Source organism: Prionailurus viverrinus, chromosome X, assembly GCF_022837055.1.
Source record: "Prionailurus viverrinus isolate Anna chromosome X, UM_Priviv_1.0, whole genome shotgun sequence".
Taxonomy (NCBI): Eukaryota; Metazoa; Chordata; class Mammalia; order Carnivora; family Felidae; genus Prionailurus; species Prionailurus viverrinus.
The window spans coordinates 38905764-38924542 of NC_062579.1; the positions used below are offsets into that span (position 1 = coordinate 38905764).

At 40.5% G+C, this 18779-nt stretch overlaps 1 protein-coding gene across 3 annotated transcripts; it reads right to left on the bottom strand.

The window, feature by feature from the left end:
- Positions 1-206: 206 nt before the first annotated feature.
- Positions 207-18222, bottom strand: ZNF630 (zinc finger protein 630). 3 transcript variants are annotated; one of them, XM_047844887.1, is made up of 5 exons: positions 16737-18105; positions 15227-15331; positions 2727-2853; positions 2402-2497; positions 207-2211 (listed from the first exon to the last, which is right to left on the bottom strand). In XM_047844887.1, the coding sequence occupies exons 2-5, from the start codon at positions 15239-15241 to the stop codon at positions 485-487; spliced, it is 1965 nt and encodes a 654-aa protein (XP_047700843.1). In that variant the 5' UTR covers positions 15242-15331; positions 16737-18105; the 3' UTR covers positions 207-484. The 3 variants fall into 3 exon arrangements, with proteins under 3 accessions (XP_047700843.1, XP_047700844.1, XP_047700842.1); XM_047844888.1 differs by having other exon boundaries at positions 17967-18041; XM_047844886.1 differs by lacking the exon at positions 15227-15331 and having other exon boundaries at positions 17967-18222.
- Between the last annotated feature and the right edge of the window lie 557 nt (positions 18223-18779).

Consider the following 18779-nt stretch of genomic DNA (forward strand, 5'->3'; position numbering starts at 1 on the left):
TTTATGAAAATTACAAGGATTCATATATCTATATCTATGTATTGATAGACATATCAACATAAATACATATATAATCTAAAGAGAGAAAATATGATCAAAGAAATAGAGAAAGATGACAATGAGATTGCTTTCAAATTATGCACCATACCCAAATAAATTCACCGGAAAATGCTACAAAACCTTCAAGCACCAAATAACACCAAAACTATGCCAATTATTCCAGATGTATTTATTCTGTGAGGGGGGGGAATACTTTGAAGGTGAGCAAGTGCATTACATATTTACAGTGTTGAAAATATTCTGAGAGCCTGACCAGATCATCCTGTGGAGGAGTAATCAGAAATATGTAGGAATGTATGAATCTATTCCACAGTAAAGGAGGTGCCACATTTTTTTTCATGTCCAATGTACCCAGAGGATTTCTGTTCAGTGTGAGTTTTTTCATCCATAGTGAGATCTGACTTCTGGGAAGACCTTCCCACAATCAGTACTTATATGAGGTTTCTCTCCTATGTTGGTTCTGATGTCCAGTGAAGTGTATGTGCTGGCAGAACACCTTCCCACAGTCACTGCAGTTGGAGGGTTTCTCTGCTGTGTGTGTTCTCTGATATGTGATCATCTGTGAATTTCGGGAAAAGGCCATACCATATTCAGCAGATTCAGTGGGTTTCTCCCTAGTATGAGTTCTTTGATGTACAGCTAGTGGAGATGTCTCACATAAGGCCTTTCCAGATTCATTACGTTCATATGGTTTCTCTCCAGCATGAGCTCTCTGATGTATAATGAGATGTGACTTCAGGGAAAATGCCCTTCCACACTCAGTACACTCATAGGGTTTCTCCCCTGTATGAATTCTCTGATGAATAATGAGGGGTGATTTCTGGGAGAAGGTTTTGCCACAGTCACTACACTCATAGGGTTTCTCCCCTGTATGAATTCTCTGGTGTATAATAAGAGGTGATTTCTGAGAGAAGGCTCTTCCACACTCTGTACATATATAAGGTTTCTCTCCAGTGTGAAGCCTTTGATGTCCAGTAAGGTGGGACTTTTGGGAAAAGGCTTTTCCACAGTCATTACACACATAAGGTTTCTCTCCTGTATGAATTCTTTGATGCCCTATGAGGTGGGACTGCTGGCAAAAGGTTTTTCCACATTCACTACACTTATAGGGTTTCTCTCCAGTATGTGTTCTATAATGGATGATGAGTTGTGTTTTCCGAGGGAAGGTCTTCCCACATTCAGTACATTCATAGGGTCTCTCCCCAGTATGAGTTATCTGGTGTATAAAAAGGTGAGACTTCTCACAGAAGGCTTTCCCACATTCACTACATTCAAAGGGCTTCTCTCTAGTGTGAACTCGCTGATGTATAATGAGATGTGACTTCTGAGAGAAGGCTTTTTGACACTCAGAACATTCATAGGGTTTCTCTCCAGTGTGGACTCTTTGATGAACAATGAAGGGTGACTTCTGGGAGAAGGCCCTCCCACACTTACTACACTCATAGGGCTTCTCCCCAGTGTGAATCCTCTGATGCACAATGAGGTGTGATTTCTCACTGAAGGCTTTTCCACAATCTCCACATACATACGGTTTTTCTCCAGTATGAATTCTTTGATGTATAATAAGTTGTGACTTCTTAATAAAGCCTTTCCCACACTCACCACAAACATTGGGTTTCTTACCAGCTTGACCTTTTTTATACTGAATATGGACTTGTTTATGACTGAGAAATTTTTCACATTGACCATGTCCACAAGGTTTCATGCCAGTGTAAATTTTCTCAGGTACAGAACAGGAATCACTAAAGCTAGGTGGGCTCCTGCATCCAAATCTCTCAATGGGGTTCTTTCTTGTATGGCTCCTATTACATATCAGTGAGTCTAAATTAGATTCCAAGTTCTTTTCACATAAATAAAAATTATGGAGTTTTTTACTTGAAGGATCAAGGTTTATGCACCCACCAAAACTGTTTCCAAGTGTGTTATATTTGGTGCCTTTCTCCTTGGTCAATGTTTCATGGTTAATGACTGTGACTTGCTTCAAAACTCTGTCTTGGTTTCCCTGATATTTATGTGTCTGACCATCAATACGCCAAACTTTTAAAAGGTAGTACAATGAATTATCCTTTGGGGCTTTTTCCAATATCTCTTTTTGAAATGAAAGTTCTTCAGAAATGATGTGCTGGGAAGAGTCAAGGCTTTTCTCCCTGTCTGAAAGAAGAAAAAGATAAAATCAAATAGAAACCAAAAATAAAACAGCAATGAACAGAAGTGCTAAGAAGGTGCTCATGTGGGATGGATGTTATAAAGAAGGCCTGGTGAATTTTAAAGAATAAAAGAGTTCATTGATGTCAGAGAAGAAGAAAATACCCTCCCAGCCATCTATCAAATTCTCACTTACCTGAGTGGATCCACCTTGACAACTCACTCTTCATGATCCATGGGTCCTCTTCATGTTCCAACTTGAAGATTATACCTGGACTTATACCTGAACACCCTGTTAAGGGAAAATTATTCAGAAATTCATAAAGAGAAGAAGCAATCTCAGGGGCCTCCCAGGAAAGATGGATCTTTAACTCACAAAAATAAATTCCAGATATAACAAAAATATAAACATAAAAAAACTATAAAGACCCTATTAATGGAAAATCATAAAGGTCATGGTCTTGACAGTTTGAAGAATGGGGAGGACTTGATTCATTGTTATACAGAGAATTTGCCCTTACCCACAGAGACCAGATGGCTGTAGATCTCCAGCATCACATCTCTGTGTAGGATCTTCTGAGCAGGGTCCAGATGCTGCCACTCCTCCTGGGTGAAGTCTACAGCCACATCTTCATAGGTCACTAGTTCCTATAATAGCACATTATGTACAATCTGCTCATCCTGATCATTTTTACCACAGCAACACCTGTAGGATAACTACTTATCATTTTGTGTAGCATACTTAATGAGAAAAACTTTGTAAGTTCTGCCATTAGCAAGAATAGTTGGTGGAACAGAATAAAGAGTCTAAAACTAGATTGCAATGGAATATTACTCAGCCACCAAAAATAATGAAATCTTGGAGCACCCTGGGTGGCTCAGTCAGTGAAGCATCCGACTCTTGATTTCGGCTCAGGTCATGATCTCACAGTTCATGAGACTGAGCCTCGCTTTGGGCTCTGCATTGACAGCATGGAGCCTGCTTGGGGTTCTCTCTCTCCTTCTCTCTCTACCCCTCGCCTGCTCTCTCTCTATCTCTCGCTTTCTGTCAAAATAAATAAATAAACATTAAAAGATAATGAAATCTTGCCATTTCAACAACATGGATGGAGCTACAACGTGTTATGCTAAGCAAAATAAGTCAGTCAGAGAAAGACAAATACCATATGATTTGACTCATACGTGGAATTTAGGAAACAAGACAGATGAACATATGGGAAAGGAAAAAATGAGAACAGAGGGAAACAAACCACAAGAGACTCTTAACAATAGAGAAAAAACTGAGGGCTGATGGAGGGAAGTGGTTGGGAGAAGGGTTAGATAGGTGATGGGTATTAAGGGCACTTGTTGTAATGAGCACTGGGTGTTGTGTGTAAGTGACGAATCACTGAATTCTACTCCTGAAACCAATATTGCACTCTATGTTAACTATAACTTAAATTTAAAAAAAAGAAAAAAGAAAAAGAAATAAACAAATGAATTTTGAAAGTAAATAAATGCAGAAACGACAGATTGTTCAAAACTGGGTAGTTATCAGAAAAATGTAAAGTTAGACTCCTTATTTCATACTATACTCAAAAATAAATTTGAGGGGTGCCTGGGTGGCTCAGTCGGTTAAGCGGCGACTTTGGCTCAGGTCATGATCTCGCGGTCCGTGAGTTCGAGCCCGCGTCGGGCTCTGTGCTGACAGCTCAGAGCCTGGAGCCTGTTTCAGATTCTGTGTCTCCCTCTCTCTGACCCTCCCCCGTTCATGCTCTGTCTCTCTCTGTCTCAAAAATAAATAAACATTAAAAAAAATTAAAAAAAAAATAAATTTGAGATATAACAAAAATTTAAACAAAGAAAATCAGAAGACATAAAAATAAAGACAGGAGAGATTCTAAAAATAATTTTAAAGTGGAGAAAACTCTTCTAAGTAGTCATGCTACAAGACCCAGATGTCACAAAGGAAAACACTGATAAATTTGATTACTTTATGTATTTCATAGCAAAATATACCATAAACAAATTCAAAGGACAAGCAACTACCTGAGGAGTATATATATGCACAACACATAAGATGGACAAAGAACAAATTTGCTCAATTTATAGAGCTCCTACAAAGCAAAAAGAAAATGACTAACAACCTTTTAAATTTTTTTTTTCAACGTTTATTTATTTTTGGGACAGAGAGAGACAGAGCATGAACGGGGGAGGAGCAGAGAGAGAGGGAGACACAGAATTGGAAACAGGCTCCAGACTCTGAGCCATCAGCCCAGAGCCCGACGCGGGGCTCGAACTCACGGACCGTGAGATCGTGACCTGGCTGAAGTCGGACGCTTAACCGACTGCGCCACCCAGGCGCCCCAACTAACAACCTTTTAAAAAATAATCAAAGGACATTACTGTCAATTCAGAGAAAATAAAATGCAAATGGCTTCTAAACATGTAAAATGGTGTTCAACTTCATTCACATGAAGATAAATGCAGGAGGTTGCGGCAAGATGGCGGCTTAGGAGGACGCTGGGCTCACCGCACGTCCTGCTGATCACTTAGATTCCATCTACACCTGCCTAAATAACCCAGAAAACCGCCAGAGGATTAGCAGAACAGAGTCGCCGGAGCCAAACGCAGACGAGAGGCCCACGGAAGAGGGTAGGAAGGGCGGCGAGGCGGTGCGCGCTCCACGGACTGGCGGGAGGGAGCCGGGGCGGAGGGGCGGCTCGCCGGCCAAGCAGAGCCCCCGAGTCGGGCTTGCAAAAGCGGAGGGGCCGGGCGGACTGTGTTCCGACAGCAAGCGAGACTTAGCGTCTGGGAGGTCAGAAATTAACAGCTCTGCTCGGAAAGCGGGAAGGCTGGAGGACAAAGGGAGGGAGAGCTGCTGAGCCCCCTGACAACAGAGCTCAGTTTGGTGGGGAACAAAGGCGCTCGCCAGCGCCATTTCCCCCGCCCATCCCCCAGCCGAAATCCCAAAGGGAACCGGTTCCTGCCAGGGAACTTGCTCGCTCCGCGCAAACACCCAACTCTGCGCTTCTGCGGAGCCAAACCTCCGGCAGCGGATCTGACTCCCTCCCGCTGCCACAGGGCCCCTCCTGAAGTGGATCACCTAAGGAGAAGCGATCTAAGCCTGCCCCTCCTGCCCCCGAGCACCTTGCCTACCCACCCCAGCTAATACGCCAGATCCCCAGCATCACAAGCCTGGCAGGGTGCAAGTAGCCCAGACGAGCCACACCACCCCACAGTGAATCCCGCCCCTAGGAGAGGGGAAGAGAAGGCACACACCAGTCTGACTGTGGCCCCAGCGGTGGACTGGGGGCAGACATCAGGTCTGACGGCGGCCCCGCCCACCAACTCCAGGTATACACCACAGCACAGGGGAAGTGCCCTGCAGGTCCTCACCACGCCAGGGACTATCCAAAATGACCAAGCGGAAGAACTCCCCTCAGAAGAATCTCCAGGAAATAACAACAGCTAATGAGCTGATCAAAAAGGATTTAAATAATATAACAGAAAGTGAATTTAGAATAATAGTCATAAAATTAATCGCTGGGCTTGAAAACAGTATACAGGACAGCAGAGAATCTCTTGCTACAGAGATCAAGGGACTAAGGAACAGTCACGAGGAGCTGAAAAACGCTTTAAACGAAATGCATAACAAAATGGAAACCACCACAGCTCGGCTTGAAGAGGCAGAGGAGAGAATAGGTGAACTAGAAGATAAAGTTATGGAAAAAGAGGAAGCTGAGAAAAAGAGAGATAAAAAAATCCAGGAGTATGAGGGGAAAATTAGAGAATTAAGTGATACACTAAAAAGAAATAATATACGCATAATTGGTATCCCAGAGGAGGAAGAGAGAGGGAAAGGTGCTGAAGGGGTACTTGAAGAAATCATAGCTGAGAACTTCCCTGAACTGGGGAAGGAAAAAGGCATTGAAATCCAAGAGGCACAGAGAACTCCCTTCAGACGTAACTTGAATCGATCTGCACGACATATCATAGTGAAACTGGCAAAATACAAGGATAAAGAGAAAATTCTGAAAGCAGCAAGGGGTAAACGTGCCCTCACATATAAAGGGAGACCTATAAGACTCGTGACTGATCTCTCTTTTGAAACTTGGCAGGCCAGAAAGAATTGGCAAGAGATTTTCAGGGTGCTAGACAGAAAAAATATGCAGCCAAGAATCCTTTATCCAGCAAGTCTGTCATTTAGAATAGAAGGAGAGATAAAGGTCTTCCCAAACAAACAAAAACTGAAGGAATTTGTCACCACTAAACCAGCCCTACAAGAGATCCTAAGGGGGACCCTGTGAGACAAAGTCCCAGAGACATCACTATAAGCATAAAACATACAGACATCACAATGACTCTAAACCCGTATCTTTCTATAATAACAATGAATGTAAATGGATTAAATGCGCCAACCAAAAGACATAGGGTATCAGAATGGATAAAAAAACAAGACCCATCTATTTGCTGTCTACAAGAGACTCATTTTAGACCTGAGGACACCTTTAGATTGAGAGTGAGGGGATGGAGAACTATTTATCATGCGACTGGAAGCCAAAAGAAAGCTGGAGTAGCCATACTTATATCAGACAAACTAGACTTTAAATTAAAGGCTGTAACAAGAGATGAAGAAGGACATTATATAATAGTTACAGGGTCTATCCATCAGGAAGAGCTAACAATTATCAATGTCTATGCACCGAATACCGGAGCCCCCAAATATATAAAACAATTACTCATAAACATAAGCAACCTTATTGATAAGAATGTGGTAATTGCAGGGGACTTTAATACACCGCTTACAGAAATGGATAGATCAACTAGACACACGGTCAATAAAGAAACAAGGGCCCTGAATGAGACATTGGATGAGATGGACTTGACAGATATATTTAGAACTCTGCATCCCAAAGCAACAGAATATACTTTCTTCTCGAGTGCACATGGAACATTCTCCAAGATAGATCATATACTGGGTCACAAAACAGCCCTTCATAAGTTTACAAGAATTGAAATTATACCATGCTTACTTTCAGACCACAATGCCATGAAGCTTGAAATCAACCACAGGAAAAAGTCTGGAAAACCTCCAAAAGCATGGAGGTTAAAGAACACCCTACTAACGAATGAGTGGGTCAACCAGGCAATTAGAGAAGAAATTAAAAAATATATGGAAACAAACGAAAATGAAAATACAACAATCCAAACACTTTGGGACGCAGCGAAGGCAGTCCTGAGAGGAAAATACATTGCAATCCAGGCCTATCTCAAGAAACAAGAAAAATCCCAAATACAAAATCTAACAGCACACCTAAAGGAACTAGAAGCAGAACAGCAAAGGCAGCCTAAGCCCAGCAGAAGAAGAGAAATAATAAAGATCAGAGCAGAAATAAACAATATAGAAACTAAAAAAACTGTAGAGCAGATCAACGAAACCAAGAGTTGGTTTTTTGAAAAAATAAACAAAATTGACAAACCTCTAGCCAGGCTTCTCAAAAAGAAAAGGGAGATGACCCAAATAGATAAAATCATGAATGAAAATGGAATTATTACAACCAATCCCTCAGAGATACAAACAATTATCAGGGAATACTATGAAAACTTATATGCCAACAAATTGGACAACCTGGAAGAAATGGACGAATTCCTGAACACCCACACGCTTCCAAAACTCAATCAGGAGGAAATAGAAAGCTTGAACAGACCCATAACCAGCGAAGAAATTGAATCGGTTATCAAAAATCTCCCAACAAATAAGAGTCCAGGACCAGATGGCTTCCCAGGGGAGTTCTACCAGACGTTTAAAGCAGAGATAATACCTATCCTTCTCAAGCTATTCCAAGAAATAGAAAGGGAAGGAAAACTTCCAGACTCATTCTATGAAGCCAGTATTACTTTGATTCCTAAACCAGACAGAGACCCAGTAAAAAAAGAGAACGACAGGCCAATATCCCTGATGAATATGGATGCAAAAATTCTCAATAAGATACTAGCAAATCGAATTCAACGGCATATAAAAAGAATTATTCACCATGATCAAGTGGGATTCATTCCTGGGATGCAGGGCTGGTTCAACATTCGCAAATCAATCAACGTGATACATCACATTAACAAAAAAAGAGAGAAGAACCATATGATCCTGTCAATCGATGCAGAAAAGGCCTTCGACAAAATCCAGCACCCTTTCTTAATAAAAACCCTTGAGAAAGTCGGGATAGAAGGAACATACTTAAAGATCATAAAAGCCATTTATGAAAAGCCCACAGCTAACATCATCCTCAACGGGGAAAAACTGAAAGCTTTTTCCCTGAGATCAGGAACACGACAAGGATGCCCACTCTCACCGCTGCTGTTTAACATAGTGCTGGAAGTTCTAGCATCAGCAATCAGACAACAAAAGGAAATCAAAGGCATCAAAATTGGCAAAGATGAAGTCAAGCTTTCGCTTTTTGCATATGACATGATATTATACATGGAAAATCCGATAGACTCCACCAAAAGTCTGCTAGAACTGATACAGGAATTCAGCAAAGTTGCAGGATACAAAATCAATGTACAGAAATCAGTTGCATTCTTATACACTAACAATGAAGCAACAGAAAGACAAATAAAGAAACTGATCCCATTCACAATTGCACCAAGAAGCATAAAATACCTAGGAATAAATCTAACCAAAGATGTAAAGGATCTGTATGCTGAAAACTATAGAAAGCTTCTGAAGGAAATTGAAGAAGATTTAAGGAAATGGAAAGACATTCCCTGCTCATGGATTGGAAAAATAAATATTGTCAAAATGTCAATACTACCCAAAGCTATCTACACATTCAATGCAATCCCAATCAAAATTGCACCAGCATTCTTCTCGAAACTAGAACAAGCAATCCTAAAATTCATATGGAACCACAAAAGGCCCCGAATAGCCAAAGGAATTTTGAAGAAGAAGACCAAAGCAGGAGGCATCACAATCCCAGACTTTAGCCTCTACTACAAAGCTGTCATCATCAAGACAGCATGGTATTGGCACCAAAACAGACACATAGACCAATGGAATAGAATAGAAACCCCAGAACTAGACCCACAAACGTATGGCCAACTCATCTTTGACAAAGCAGGAAAGAACATCCAATGGAAAAAAGACAGCCTCTTTAACAAATGGTGCTGGGAGAACTGGACAGCAACATGCAGAAGGTTGAAACTAGACCACTTTCTCACACCATTCACAAAAATAAACTCAAAATGGATAAAGGACCTAAATGTGAGACAGGAAACCATCAAAACCTTAGAGGAGAAAGCAGGAAAAGACCTCTCTGACCTCAGCCGTAGCAATCTCTTACTCGACACATCCCCAAAGGCAAGGGAATTAAAAGCAAAAGTGAATTACTGGGACCTTATGAAGATAAAAAGCTTCTGCACAGCAAAGGAAACAACCAACAAAACTAAAAGGCAACCAACGGAATGGGAAAAGATATTTGCAAATGACATATCGGACAAAGGGCTAGTATCCAAAATCTATAAAGAGCTCACCAAACTCCACACCCGAAAAACAAATAACCCAGTGAAGAAATGGGCAGAAAACATGAATAGACACTTCTCTAAAGAAGACATCCGGATGGCCAACAGACACATGAAAAGATGTTCAGCGTCGCTCCTTATCAGGGAAATACAAATCAAAACCACACTCAGGTATCACCTCACGCCAGTCAGAGTGGCCAAAATGAACAAATCAGGAGACTATAGATGCTGGAGAGGATGTGGAGAAATGGGAACCCTCTTGCACTGTTGGTGGGAATGCAAATTGGTGCAGCCGCTCTGGAAAGCAGTGTGGAGGTTCCTCAGAAAATTAAAAATAGACCTACCCTATGACCCAGCAATAGCACTGCTAGGAATTTATCCAAGGGATACAGGAGCACTGATGCATAGGGCCACTTGTACCCCAATGTTCATAGCAGCACTCTCAACAATAGCCAAATTATGGAAAGAGCCTAAATGTCCATCAACTGATGAATGGATAAAGAAATTGTGGTTTATATACACAATGGAATATTACATGGCAATGAGAAAAAATGAAATATGGCCTTTTGTAGCAACGTGGATGGAACTGGAGAGTGTGATGCTAAGTGAAATAAGCCATACAGAGAAAGACAGATACCATATGGTCTCACTCTTATGTGGATCCTGAGAAACTTAACAGGAACCCATGGGGGAGGGGAAGAAAAAAAAAAAAAAAAGAGGTTAGAATGGGAGAGAGCCAAAGCATAAGAGACTGTTAAAAACTGAGAACAGGGGCGCCTGGGTGGCGCAGTCGGTTAAGCGTCCGACTTCAGCCAGGTCATGATCTCGCGGTCCGTGAGTTCGAGCCCCGCGTCGGGCTCTGGGCTGATGGCTCAGAGCCTGGAGCCTGTTTCCGATTCTGTGTCTCCCTCTCTCTCTGCCCCTCCCCCGTTCATGCTCTGTCTCTCTCTGTCCCAAAAATAAATAAACGTTGAAAAAAAAAAATTAAAAAAAAAAAAAAAAAAAAAAAAAAAACCAAAACTGAGAACAAACTGAGGGTTGATGGGGGGTGGGAGGGAGGGGAGGGTGGGTGATGGGTATTGAGGAGGGCACCTTTTGGGATGAGCACTGGGTGTTGTATGGAAACCAATTTGTCAATAAATTTCAGGAAAAAAAAAAAGATAAATGCAAATTAAATCAAAATATCATGTTTTTCTTACATAATATCAAAGTTTAGAGTTTGATAAGTCACTAAGATGGTGAAGATGTAAAAAAAAAGTAGCACTCAAATTGCGAGTATACACTGGTACAATATATTTTGAGGGCAATTAACTTACAATAATTTAACAATATCCATCAAAATCTTATTTTTAATATAATTGATTGTCAAATTGGTTTCCATACAACATCCAGTGCTCATCCCAACAGGTGCCCTCCTCAATGCCCATCACCCACTTTCCCCTCTCCCCAACCCCATATCAACCCTCAGTTTGTTCTCAGTATTTAAGAGTCTCTTATGGTTTGCCTCCTTCCCTCTATGTAACATTTCCCCCCTTCCCCTCCCCCCTGGTCTTCTGTTAAGTTTCTCAGGATCCACATATGAGTGAAAACATGATATCTGTCTTTCTTTGCCTGACTTATTTCACTTAGCATAACACTCTCCAGTTCCATCCACGTTGCTACAAAAGGCCAGATTTCATTCTTTCTCATTGCCAAGTAGTATTCCATTGTATATATAAATCACATCTTCTTTATCCATTCATCAGTTGATGGACATTTAGGCTTTTTCCACAATTTGGTTATTGTTGAGAGTGCTGCTATAAACATTGGGGTACAAGTGCCCCTGTGCATCAGTACTCCTGTACCCCTTGGGTAAATTCCTAGCAGTGCTATTGCTGGGTCATAGGGTAGATCTACTTTTAATTTTTTGAGGAACCTCCACACTGTTTTCCAGAGTGGCTGCACCAGTTTGCATTCCCACCAACAATACAAGAGGGTTCCTGTTTCTCCACATCCTCTCTAGCATCTATAGTCATCTGACCAGCAATTCCATTTCTAGAAATTATTCAACACATATATGTAAGCAAAAGAACATGTGTGATGTTACTTCACTACAGTACTATTTATAATAGCAAAATAATGCAGACAACTTTATGGGGGATTGGATGAATTGTGCTTCAATCTGCATAAGAGAATTCCATATACAACCATAAAAAGCAACAAGGATCGCTATGCAAAAATCTCTAAGATATATTGTTAAGTGAAAAAAAAATCCATCTATTCAGCAAGCAGTTATTGAGATCCCACTGAATACCAGGCATTTTTCTAGGAACTGGGGATACAGCAAAAAAGAAACCTGACAAAAATATCTTTCTTCAAGTATCTCATATTCTAGTGAGAGAAGACAGCCAACAAGGCTGAGTGAGAAAATGACATATAGCCAAAAAAGTTTTTAATGTGTACTTCAAAATTTGTATCACTCATATACAAAAAGCTCTTAGAAATCAATGAGCAAAAGACAAAGACAGAAAGGGAGTTTTACAGAGAAATTTTTAAATGGCAAATAAATATGTGAAAAAATGCCATATTTCATTTAATGATTAATGAAAAGCAAATGAAAATAAGATACAATGCTCATCCATAAAAATAGTAAGAATGAAAACCACTGAAGCTATCTGGTAGTCAGAGAAGTATTTGGAAATGGGCCTTTTTATAAGTGATTTGAAGCCACATGTAGAAGCTTATTACATAATATCAAAATGCAATTTGAAAAATACCCTTTAAATTTTAAACATGCTTGCTCTGTAACCTAGCACTCTCATGTCCAAGAATTTGGTCTATATAAATATTTGAGAAATATACAAAGATATGTTGATAAGGTTGTTCCCTTATTTGTGACTTCACTACTTTAGAGTATTGGTGAGACTATGTACTACCCATGCCTCAGCTTTTTTCTCTGAAGAATGGGGATAAATAATAGTATCTAACACAAAGTAATTCCATTATGTTTTATTATAATGGTGTCAGGCACACAGTAGGCATTCAATAAACGGTAGCTGTGATTATTCTTATTCTTTAAAAAAAAATTTTTTTAATGTTTATTTTTGTGAGAGAGAGAGAGACAGAGTGCAAGCGGGAGAGGGGCAGAGAGAGAGGGAGCCGCAGAATCTGAAGCAGGCTCTAGGCTCTGAGCTGTCAGGATAGAGCCCGACATGGGGCTCAAAGTCACGCCCGCAAGATCATAACCTGAGCCAAAGTAGGATGCTTCATGGACTGAACCACCCAGGCGTCCCTATTCTTATTCTTATTTCCATTAGACATCAAAGAAAAAAAAAACAGAAATAAAAGAATCCACAAGGGGCTGGTATCCTGCAAACATTAAAAGAACAATGAAAAGATACTATGAACAAAGTGCCTGGGTGGCTCAGTCAGTTGAGTGCCAGACTCTTGATTTCAGCTCAGGCCATGATCTCTGGGCTCATGACATCAAGCCTTGCATCGGGCTGTGTGCTGACAGCACAGAGCCTACCTGTGATTCTCTCTTTCTCCCTCTCTCTTTCTGCCCCTCCCCTGCTCACGCTTGCACACGTGCTTTCTCCCTTTCTCAAAATAAATAAATAAACATTAAAAAAGATACTATGAACAATTTTATTTATAAATAAAGTTTATTTACAATGCAGGTTGCAGGACAGCAGGGTATGGTACGCATGCCAAATCTGGCCCACAAGCATAGGATGGTTTTTACACTTTTAACTGTTGAAGAAAAAAGTGAAAGGAGAATATTTTGTGGCATGTGAACATTGTATGAAATTCAATTTTCAGTGTCCATAAATAAAATTTTATTGGATTACAGCCATGTTCATTGGTTTACATATTGTCTACAGCTGTTTTCAACCTACAAAAGCAGAACTGAGTAGTTGCAACAGAGACCATATGGCCTACAAAAGCTTAAGTATTTCTATCTGGCCCTCTACAGAAAAAGTTTGCTGACCTCTAACTTAGACAAACTGGACAAATTACTTGGAAATCACAAGTTAACAAACCCAACATACATAGAAATAGAAAAGCTGGATGGTATTGTATCTTTTAAATAAATCAAATTCATAATTAAAAACTTAACCACAAATAAACTCCACACCCTGATGACTTCACTGGAGAATTCTTCCTAATTTTTAAGAAGGAAATAATACTAGGGTGCCTGGGCGGCTGAGTCGGTTAAGCATCCGACTCTTGGTTTTGGCTCAGGTCATAATCTAATGGTTAGTGTGTTCGAGCCCCATATTGGGCTCTGGACTGTTGGCGTGGAGCCTGCTTGGGATTCTTTCTCTGCCCCTCCCCCAGTTGCTCTCTCTCTCAAAATAAATAAATAAACTTAAAAAATTAAAAAGAAGGAAATAATACTAATTTTACCCAAACTCTTTCAAAGAATACTTCCCAACTTGTTAAATAAAGCCAACATAACTGTGATGCCAAAACATGATAAGCACAATACAAAAAAAACACAACCATGTCTCATGAACATAGGAGTAAAAATTCTCAACAAAATATTAATAAAAGACTGACTCAATGATGATGATGATGATGACAGGAATGGTTGGAGATTAACCATAGATAAAACAAGATTGGCCACTGGTTGATAATATTTGCAGCTGGGTGATAAGTACAAAGGGGTTCACAAAAATCAACTTTTGTGTATGTTCAAAACTGAAACTTTCCATAATAAAATATGTAAAGTTTGGATTTATTGGAAATGTTTTAATACACTTTTTTAAAGTTACAGAAGATATAGTTTGTGTAGTAAAAAAACATGAAAATAATAAAATCACTCACACACATTTACATATATACATCTACACACATAGGGATTATATGTATAAAGAGTGGAAAGATCATCCCCAAACTACATAATACTAGTTATGCCAGGGAAGAAGGCAAAAAATAGATTTCAGACATATTTCCCTTTCTTCCTAAATTTTACTTTGCAATATTATGTACATTCTTTGCACCATGTATATACTACCCTTGCAAAGAAAGGATAAAAAGGCATAAAAGTAGAGTAGAGAAGGAACTGGCCTTGAGTTGGGGCATGATCCCACAAACTATGAGATGACAGTGAAGGAGCCATGGAAAACCAGGCTCCAAGCCTCTGCCAGAAAATTTTAACTAAAAATAGCCTCTTTGAAACAACTATTGATGATACCACACTGTGCTGAAAACAGCTGGCCTTTAGGAAAACTCAACAATAACATTTCTTAAGCTAAAGTCTCAGAAATCTTGACTTGAGATGGATTGATGAACTGCTTTATCTTGATGGGGAATGCAAATCATCTAAAGCATCCTGTTTGCCATTTTCACTGTGGCTGCCAGGAAGCTTGAAGATAAAATGTTTATCTCATTTTATATCAAATATGGCCAGATATCTTCACAGCAACTTCACCTGCCTCTTAATCTTCTATTCTGTCTAAATTTCTCTAATTCATGTGTTCAATGTATTGTCCTTTTTCATTTTATTGTGGGAAAACCAAGTGGGAAACAAACAACCTACCTGGGACTCCATCATTTTCTGTTTCTCTTTGGAAACCAATTGGGGGTGGGGTGGGGGTACAGAAGAGTCTTCAGAGACCAGGCTGTATTAATCACTCTTCAGTGGCTGAATATAAAATGCATTACTTGTTAATTCATTGGTAATTGTCTTTGTCATCTGACCAGCAATGCCACTTCTAGAACTTTTTCTTAAGGTAATAATCATGGATGTGTGCAGAGACTTAACTGAAGGAAATTTCATCACAGATTTGTCTTTAACACCATAATTTTGAAAATAATCAAAATGCTTAATCACTGAGGACTGAGAAAATAAGTTATGGAACCTCCAAGAGATGAAAAGGCAGGTGACCATTTAAAGTAACACTAGAGACAATTAAGAGGTTCACGAGATACAGAAACCAAATGTAAAGTATGGACCTTGTCTGGACCTTAATTTAAAAAGACAAAAAAATCTTTGAGATAATCATTAAATTTTGAGTCCTGACTAGATATTTGATGATATTAAGAAATTTAACCAATGATGATCGGAAGTTATTACTGTTATTTTATATTGAATATATAAAAATCAAGTATTGACCTTGAAGTCCTTATCTTTTGTATGAAATGATATATCTGGGCTTTGTTTCAAAATAATAACAACTATATATATAAAGATTAATTGAGCTATACATTTAATATTTGTGCATTTTATGTTATCAATAACAAAAAACAATCTGGAAGAAAGAAATAAATGGGTGGTCTAGATTAGGGGTTGGCAAACTTTCTCTGTAAAGAGACAGACAGTAAATATTTCAGATTTGTGAAGCCTATGGTCTTTGTTGCAATTATTCAGTGATTGAAAGCAGCTATAGACAATGCATAAGCCAATTCTGTTCACTGGCTGTGTTCCAATAAAACATCACTTATGGACACTATAATTTGAATTTTATATCATTTTCATATGTCACAAAATATTCTTCTGATTTTTTTCCAAACATTAAAAAATGTGAAAACCATTCATAGTTTACAGCTGTATAAAAACAGCAGCAGGCCATATTTGGCCCACTGCCTAGAGTTTTCCATCCCCTGGTCTAGGTGAAACAACAGTGGCCATGAGTTGATGATTGATGATACTGGGTGATGTGCATAATGGGGTTTATTATATAATTCCCTATATTTTGCTGAATGTTTGAAAATTTCCATAGAAATATACTTAATAGTATATGGAAATAAAGTTAATAGCATGGAAATACACCTGCAAAATGAAGAAGAGGCCGACCACAAGATCACACTCCCAATTGTTTAATAACAACAAACATCTGTTCCCAAAGATATCACAGTGGTTTGTGGCCATCCAAAGTTCAACCCTACCTGACAAAATCTTATTTGTTGGTATCTAATTTCTTTCATTGGATTTTCTTGGGTATCACATGAGTAGAACTGACCTTGAATTCATGGAAGATCCATGAAATATATACAAGATCAGTGCTACAAAACCATAATGAATAGATAATAATTGGGTATTAACTCACTTAAATATCATCCCAAGCGTCAAAGGATAGACCCTGCTATTATCCTCATTTCACAGTGAAGAAACTGAGGCCTAAAGAGGTTTAGTGACTTATTCATGATCACACAGCCAGTGACTAGAGGGTGAAGTGGTGGGAAAACAAAAAGCAGAGAACTCCTCCTTAGCTGTCATGGCACCAAAGTTTTCAGAGATGCGACTCGGCTTCTGAATGCCCTAGAAATTAATTCTCCTCCTAAATTACAGAGGGCATTGTCTGGTTGTTAACTTGAGAATAACAAAACTCTAAATTTACATTGTGCTTTACAGCTCAAAGTTAACTTAAAACCTTAACATTCAAAGCCACAACACGGAAGAGAGAAGCCAAAAATCAATGAAATATTTGCAAAACACGTATCACTGATAAAGGAGTAGTATCAGAATATATAAAAACAAGTTCCACAAATCAATAAGGTAAAGGCAGACATTCAATAGAAAAAGGAGCAAAAGATCTGAACAGGTGCCTTACAAAAGAGGATCTAAGATATCAAAAATATATGAAAAAGCAGTCATCAGGGAAATACAAATTAAAGGCCCAATGTATGACTCCCCCATTGGAATGTTGATACCACAAGGGCAGGAATTTTTGTTTATTCTTGGATGTACTATCCATCTCAAAGAGCCACCCATCATGGACCTCACAGAATCTCAACATTGACCCTACACATTCTAATTCCTGTCTCCATGGACCCTCATCATTCACCCTAAAGACCACCCCATTGCTCACCCCAGATCCCCCATCATTCACCCAACAGACTCTCCATCACTCATCCCACAAACCCCTTTCACTCACTCCCTTGAAACCCTACCATTCACCCTACAGACACTTTTGCTCACTGCACAGACTCCCCTATCGCTTCCATAAACCCCTCATCGAATATCCCACACAGTCTTACAGACTCCCCTCCCTATCACTGTTTTCCACATCATTCAGTCCAAAGGACCCCCTCATTAGTCCTTCCACATGTCCCCATCACTGACCACACAAACCCGCATCACTTAACGGGGCGGGGCCCCTCACCCTGGCTCTGCTCTCAGGACCCCAAAGCTCCTTCTCAAGACGAACTTGGCTCCCTGCTTGCACAAATGGGCTCAACATCCCCCGAAATTCCCTTTCCCCTCCAGCCCTCCTTGGTGGGTCTGGTTGACGCTTTAGCTTATCTTTCGCATGCCCAGAAACAGCCTCCAAGCCGACCTCTACCAGTAACAAAAATGGCGTCATTCGGTCTGTGCCAGGAACAACGTCGCCGGCCAGGAAAACGGCCAGGGCCTCACACTGCCTCTTGAGGCTCCCATTCCAGCCAGAAGAGATACGCGTTTTGGAGTCCAGGAAGTCCTCGTGATATTCCCGAGGCAGGGTATTCGGAATTGGTGCTTCGAAAGCAGTGTGAGGCTCCAATGTGTAGCGACTGTTCCGGGCGGGTAAATGGGCGTTCCCGGCCATCGGCAGAGGCACTGCCAGAGCAAAGGCGTGGCGACGTGCGGGTAGGGGTGTTCGGAGGCAACCCGGTCCTAGGAGCGGGGCGGGAGGGAGTGGTAAGGCCGGAGGGTAGAAGCACCGCCTGGGAGATTGCTCTGCAGAAGCTTCATTTCTAAAACATCTGGAGAAAGTGAAGAGTCTTTTTACATAACGTATTCTCTCGTTAACACACCCGGCCCGCCTCTAGCAGCCTAAGGTTGTTGCCCTCCGGCCTTCCTATTGTTCCTTCGAAGGGGCAGCGCCCCCTCCCCTTGTGTCACTCAAGGCTCTGCCTCGCCGCGCTCCTAGTCTTCTATTGGCTCCTTCGAACACAGAAGGTCCTCCCTCTCTTGTCACTCACGGGCCAGACTTTCTGCCAGGGTCCCTTAAAGTGGGCAGATGTGGCCTTTTGTAGCCCAATATGAAAGCTAAAAGAGAGGGGGCACCTGGATAGCTCAGATCATTGAGCATCGGACTTCTGCTCAGGTCATGATCTCACAAGTTCGTGGGTTCCACAGCCCCGCTTTGGGCTCACTGCTGTCAGCACAG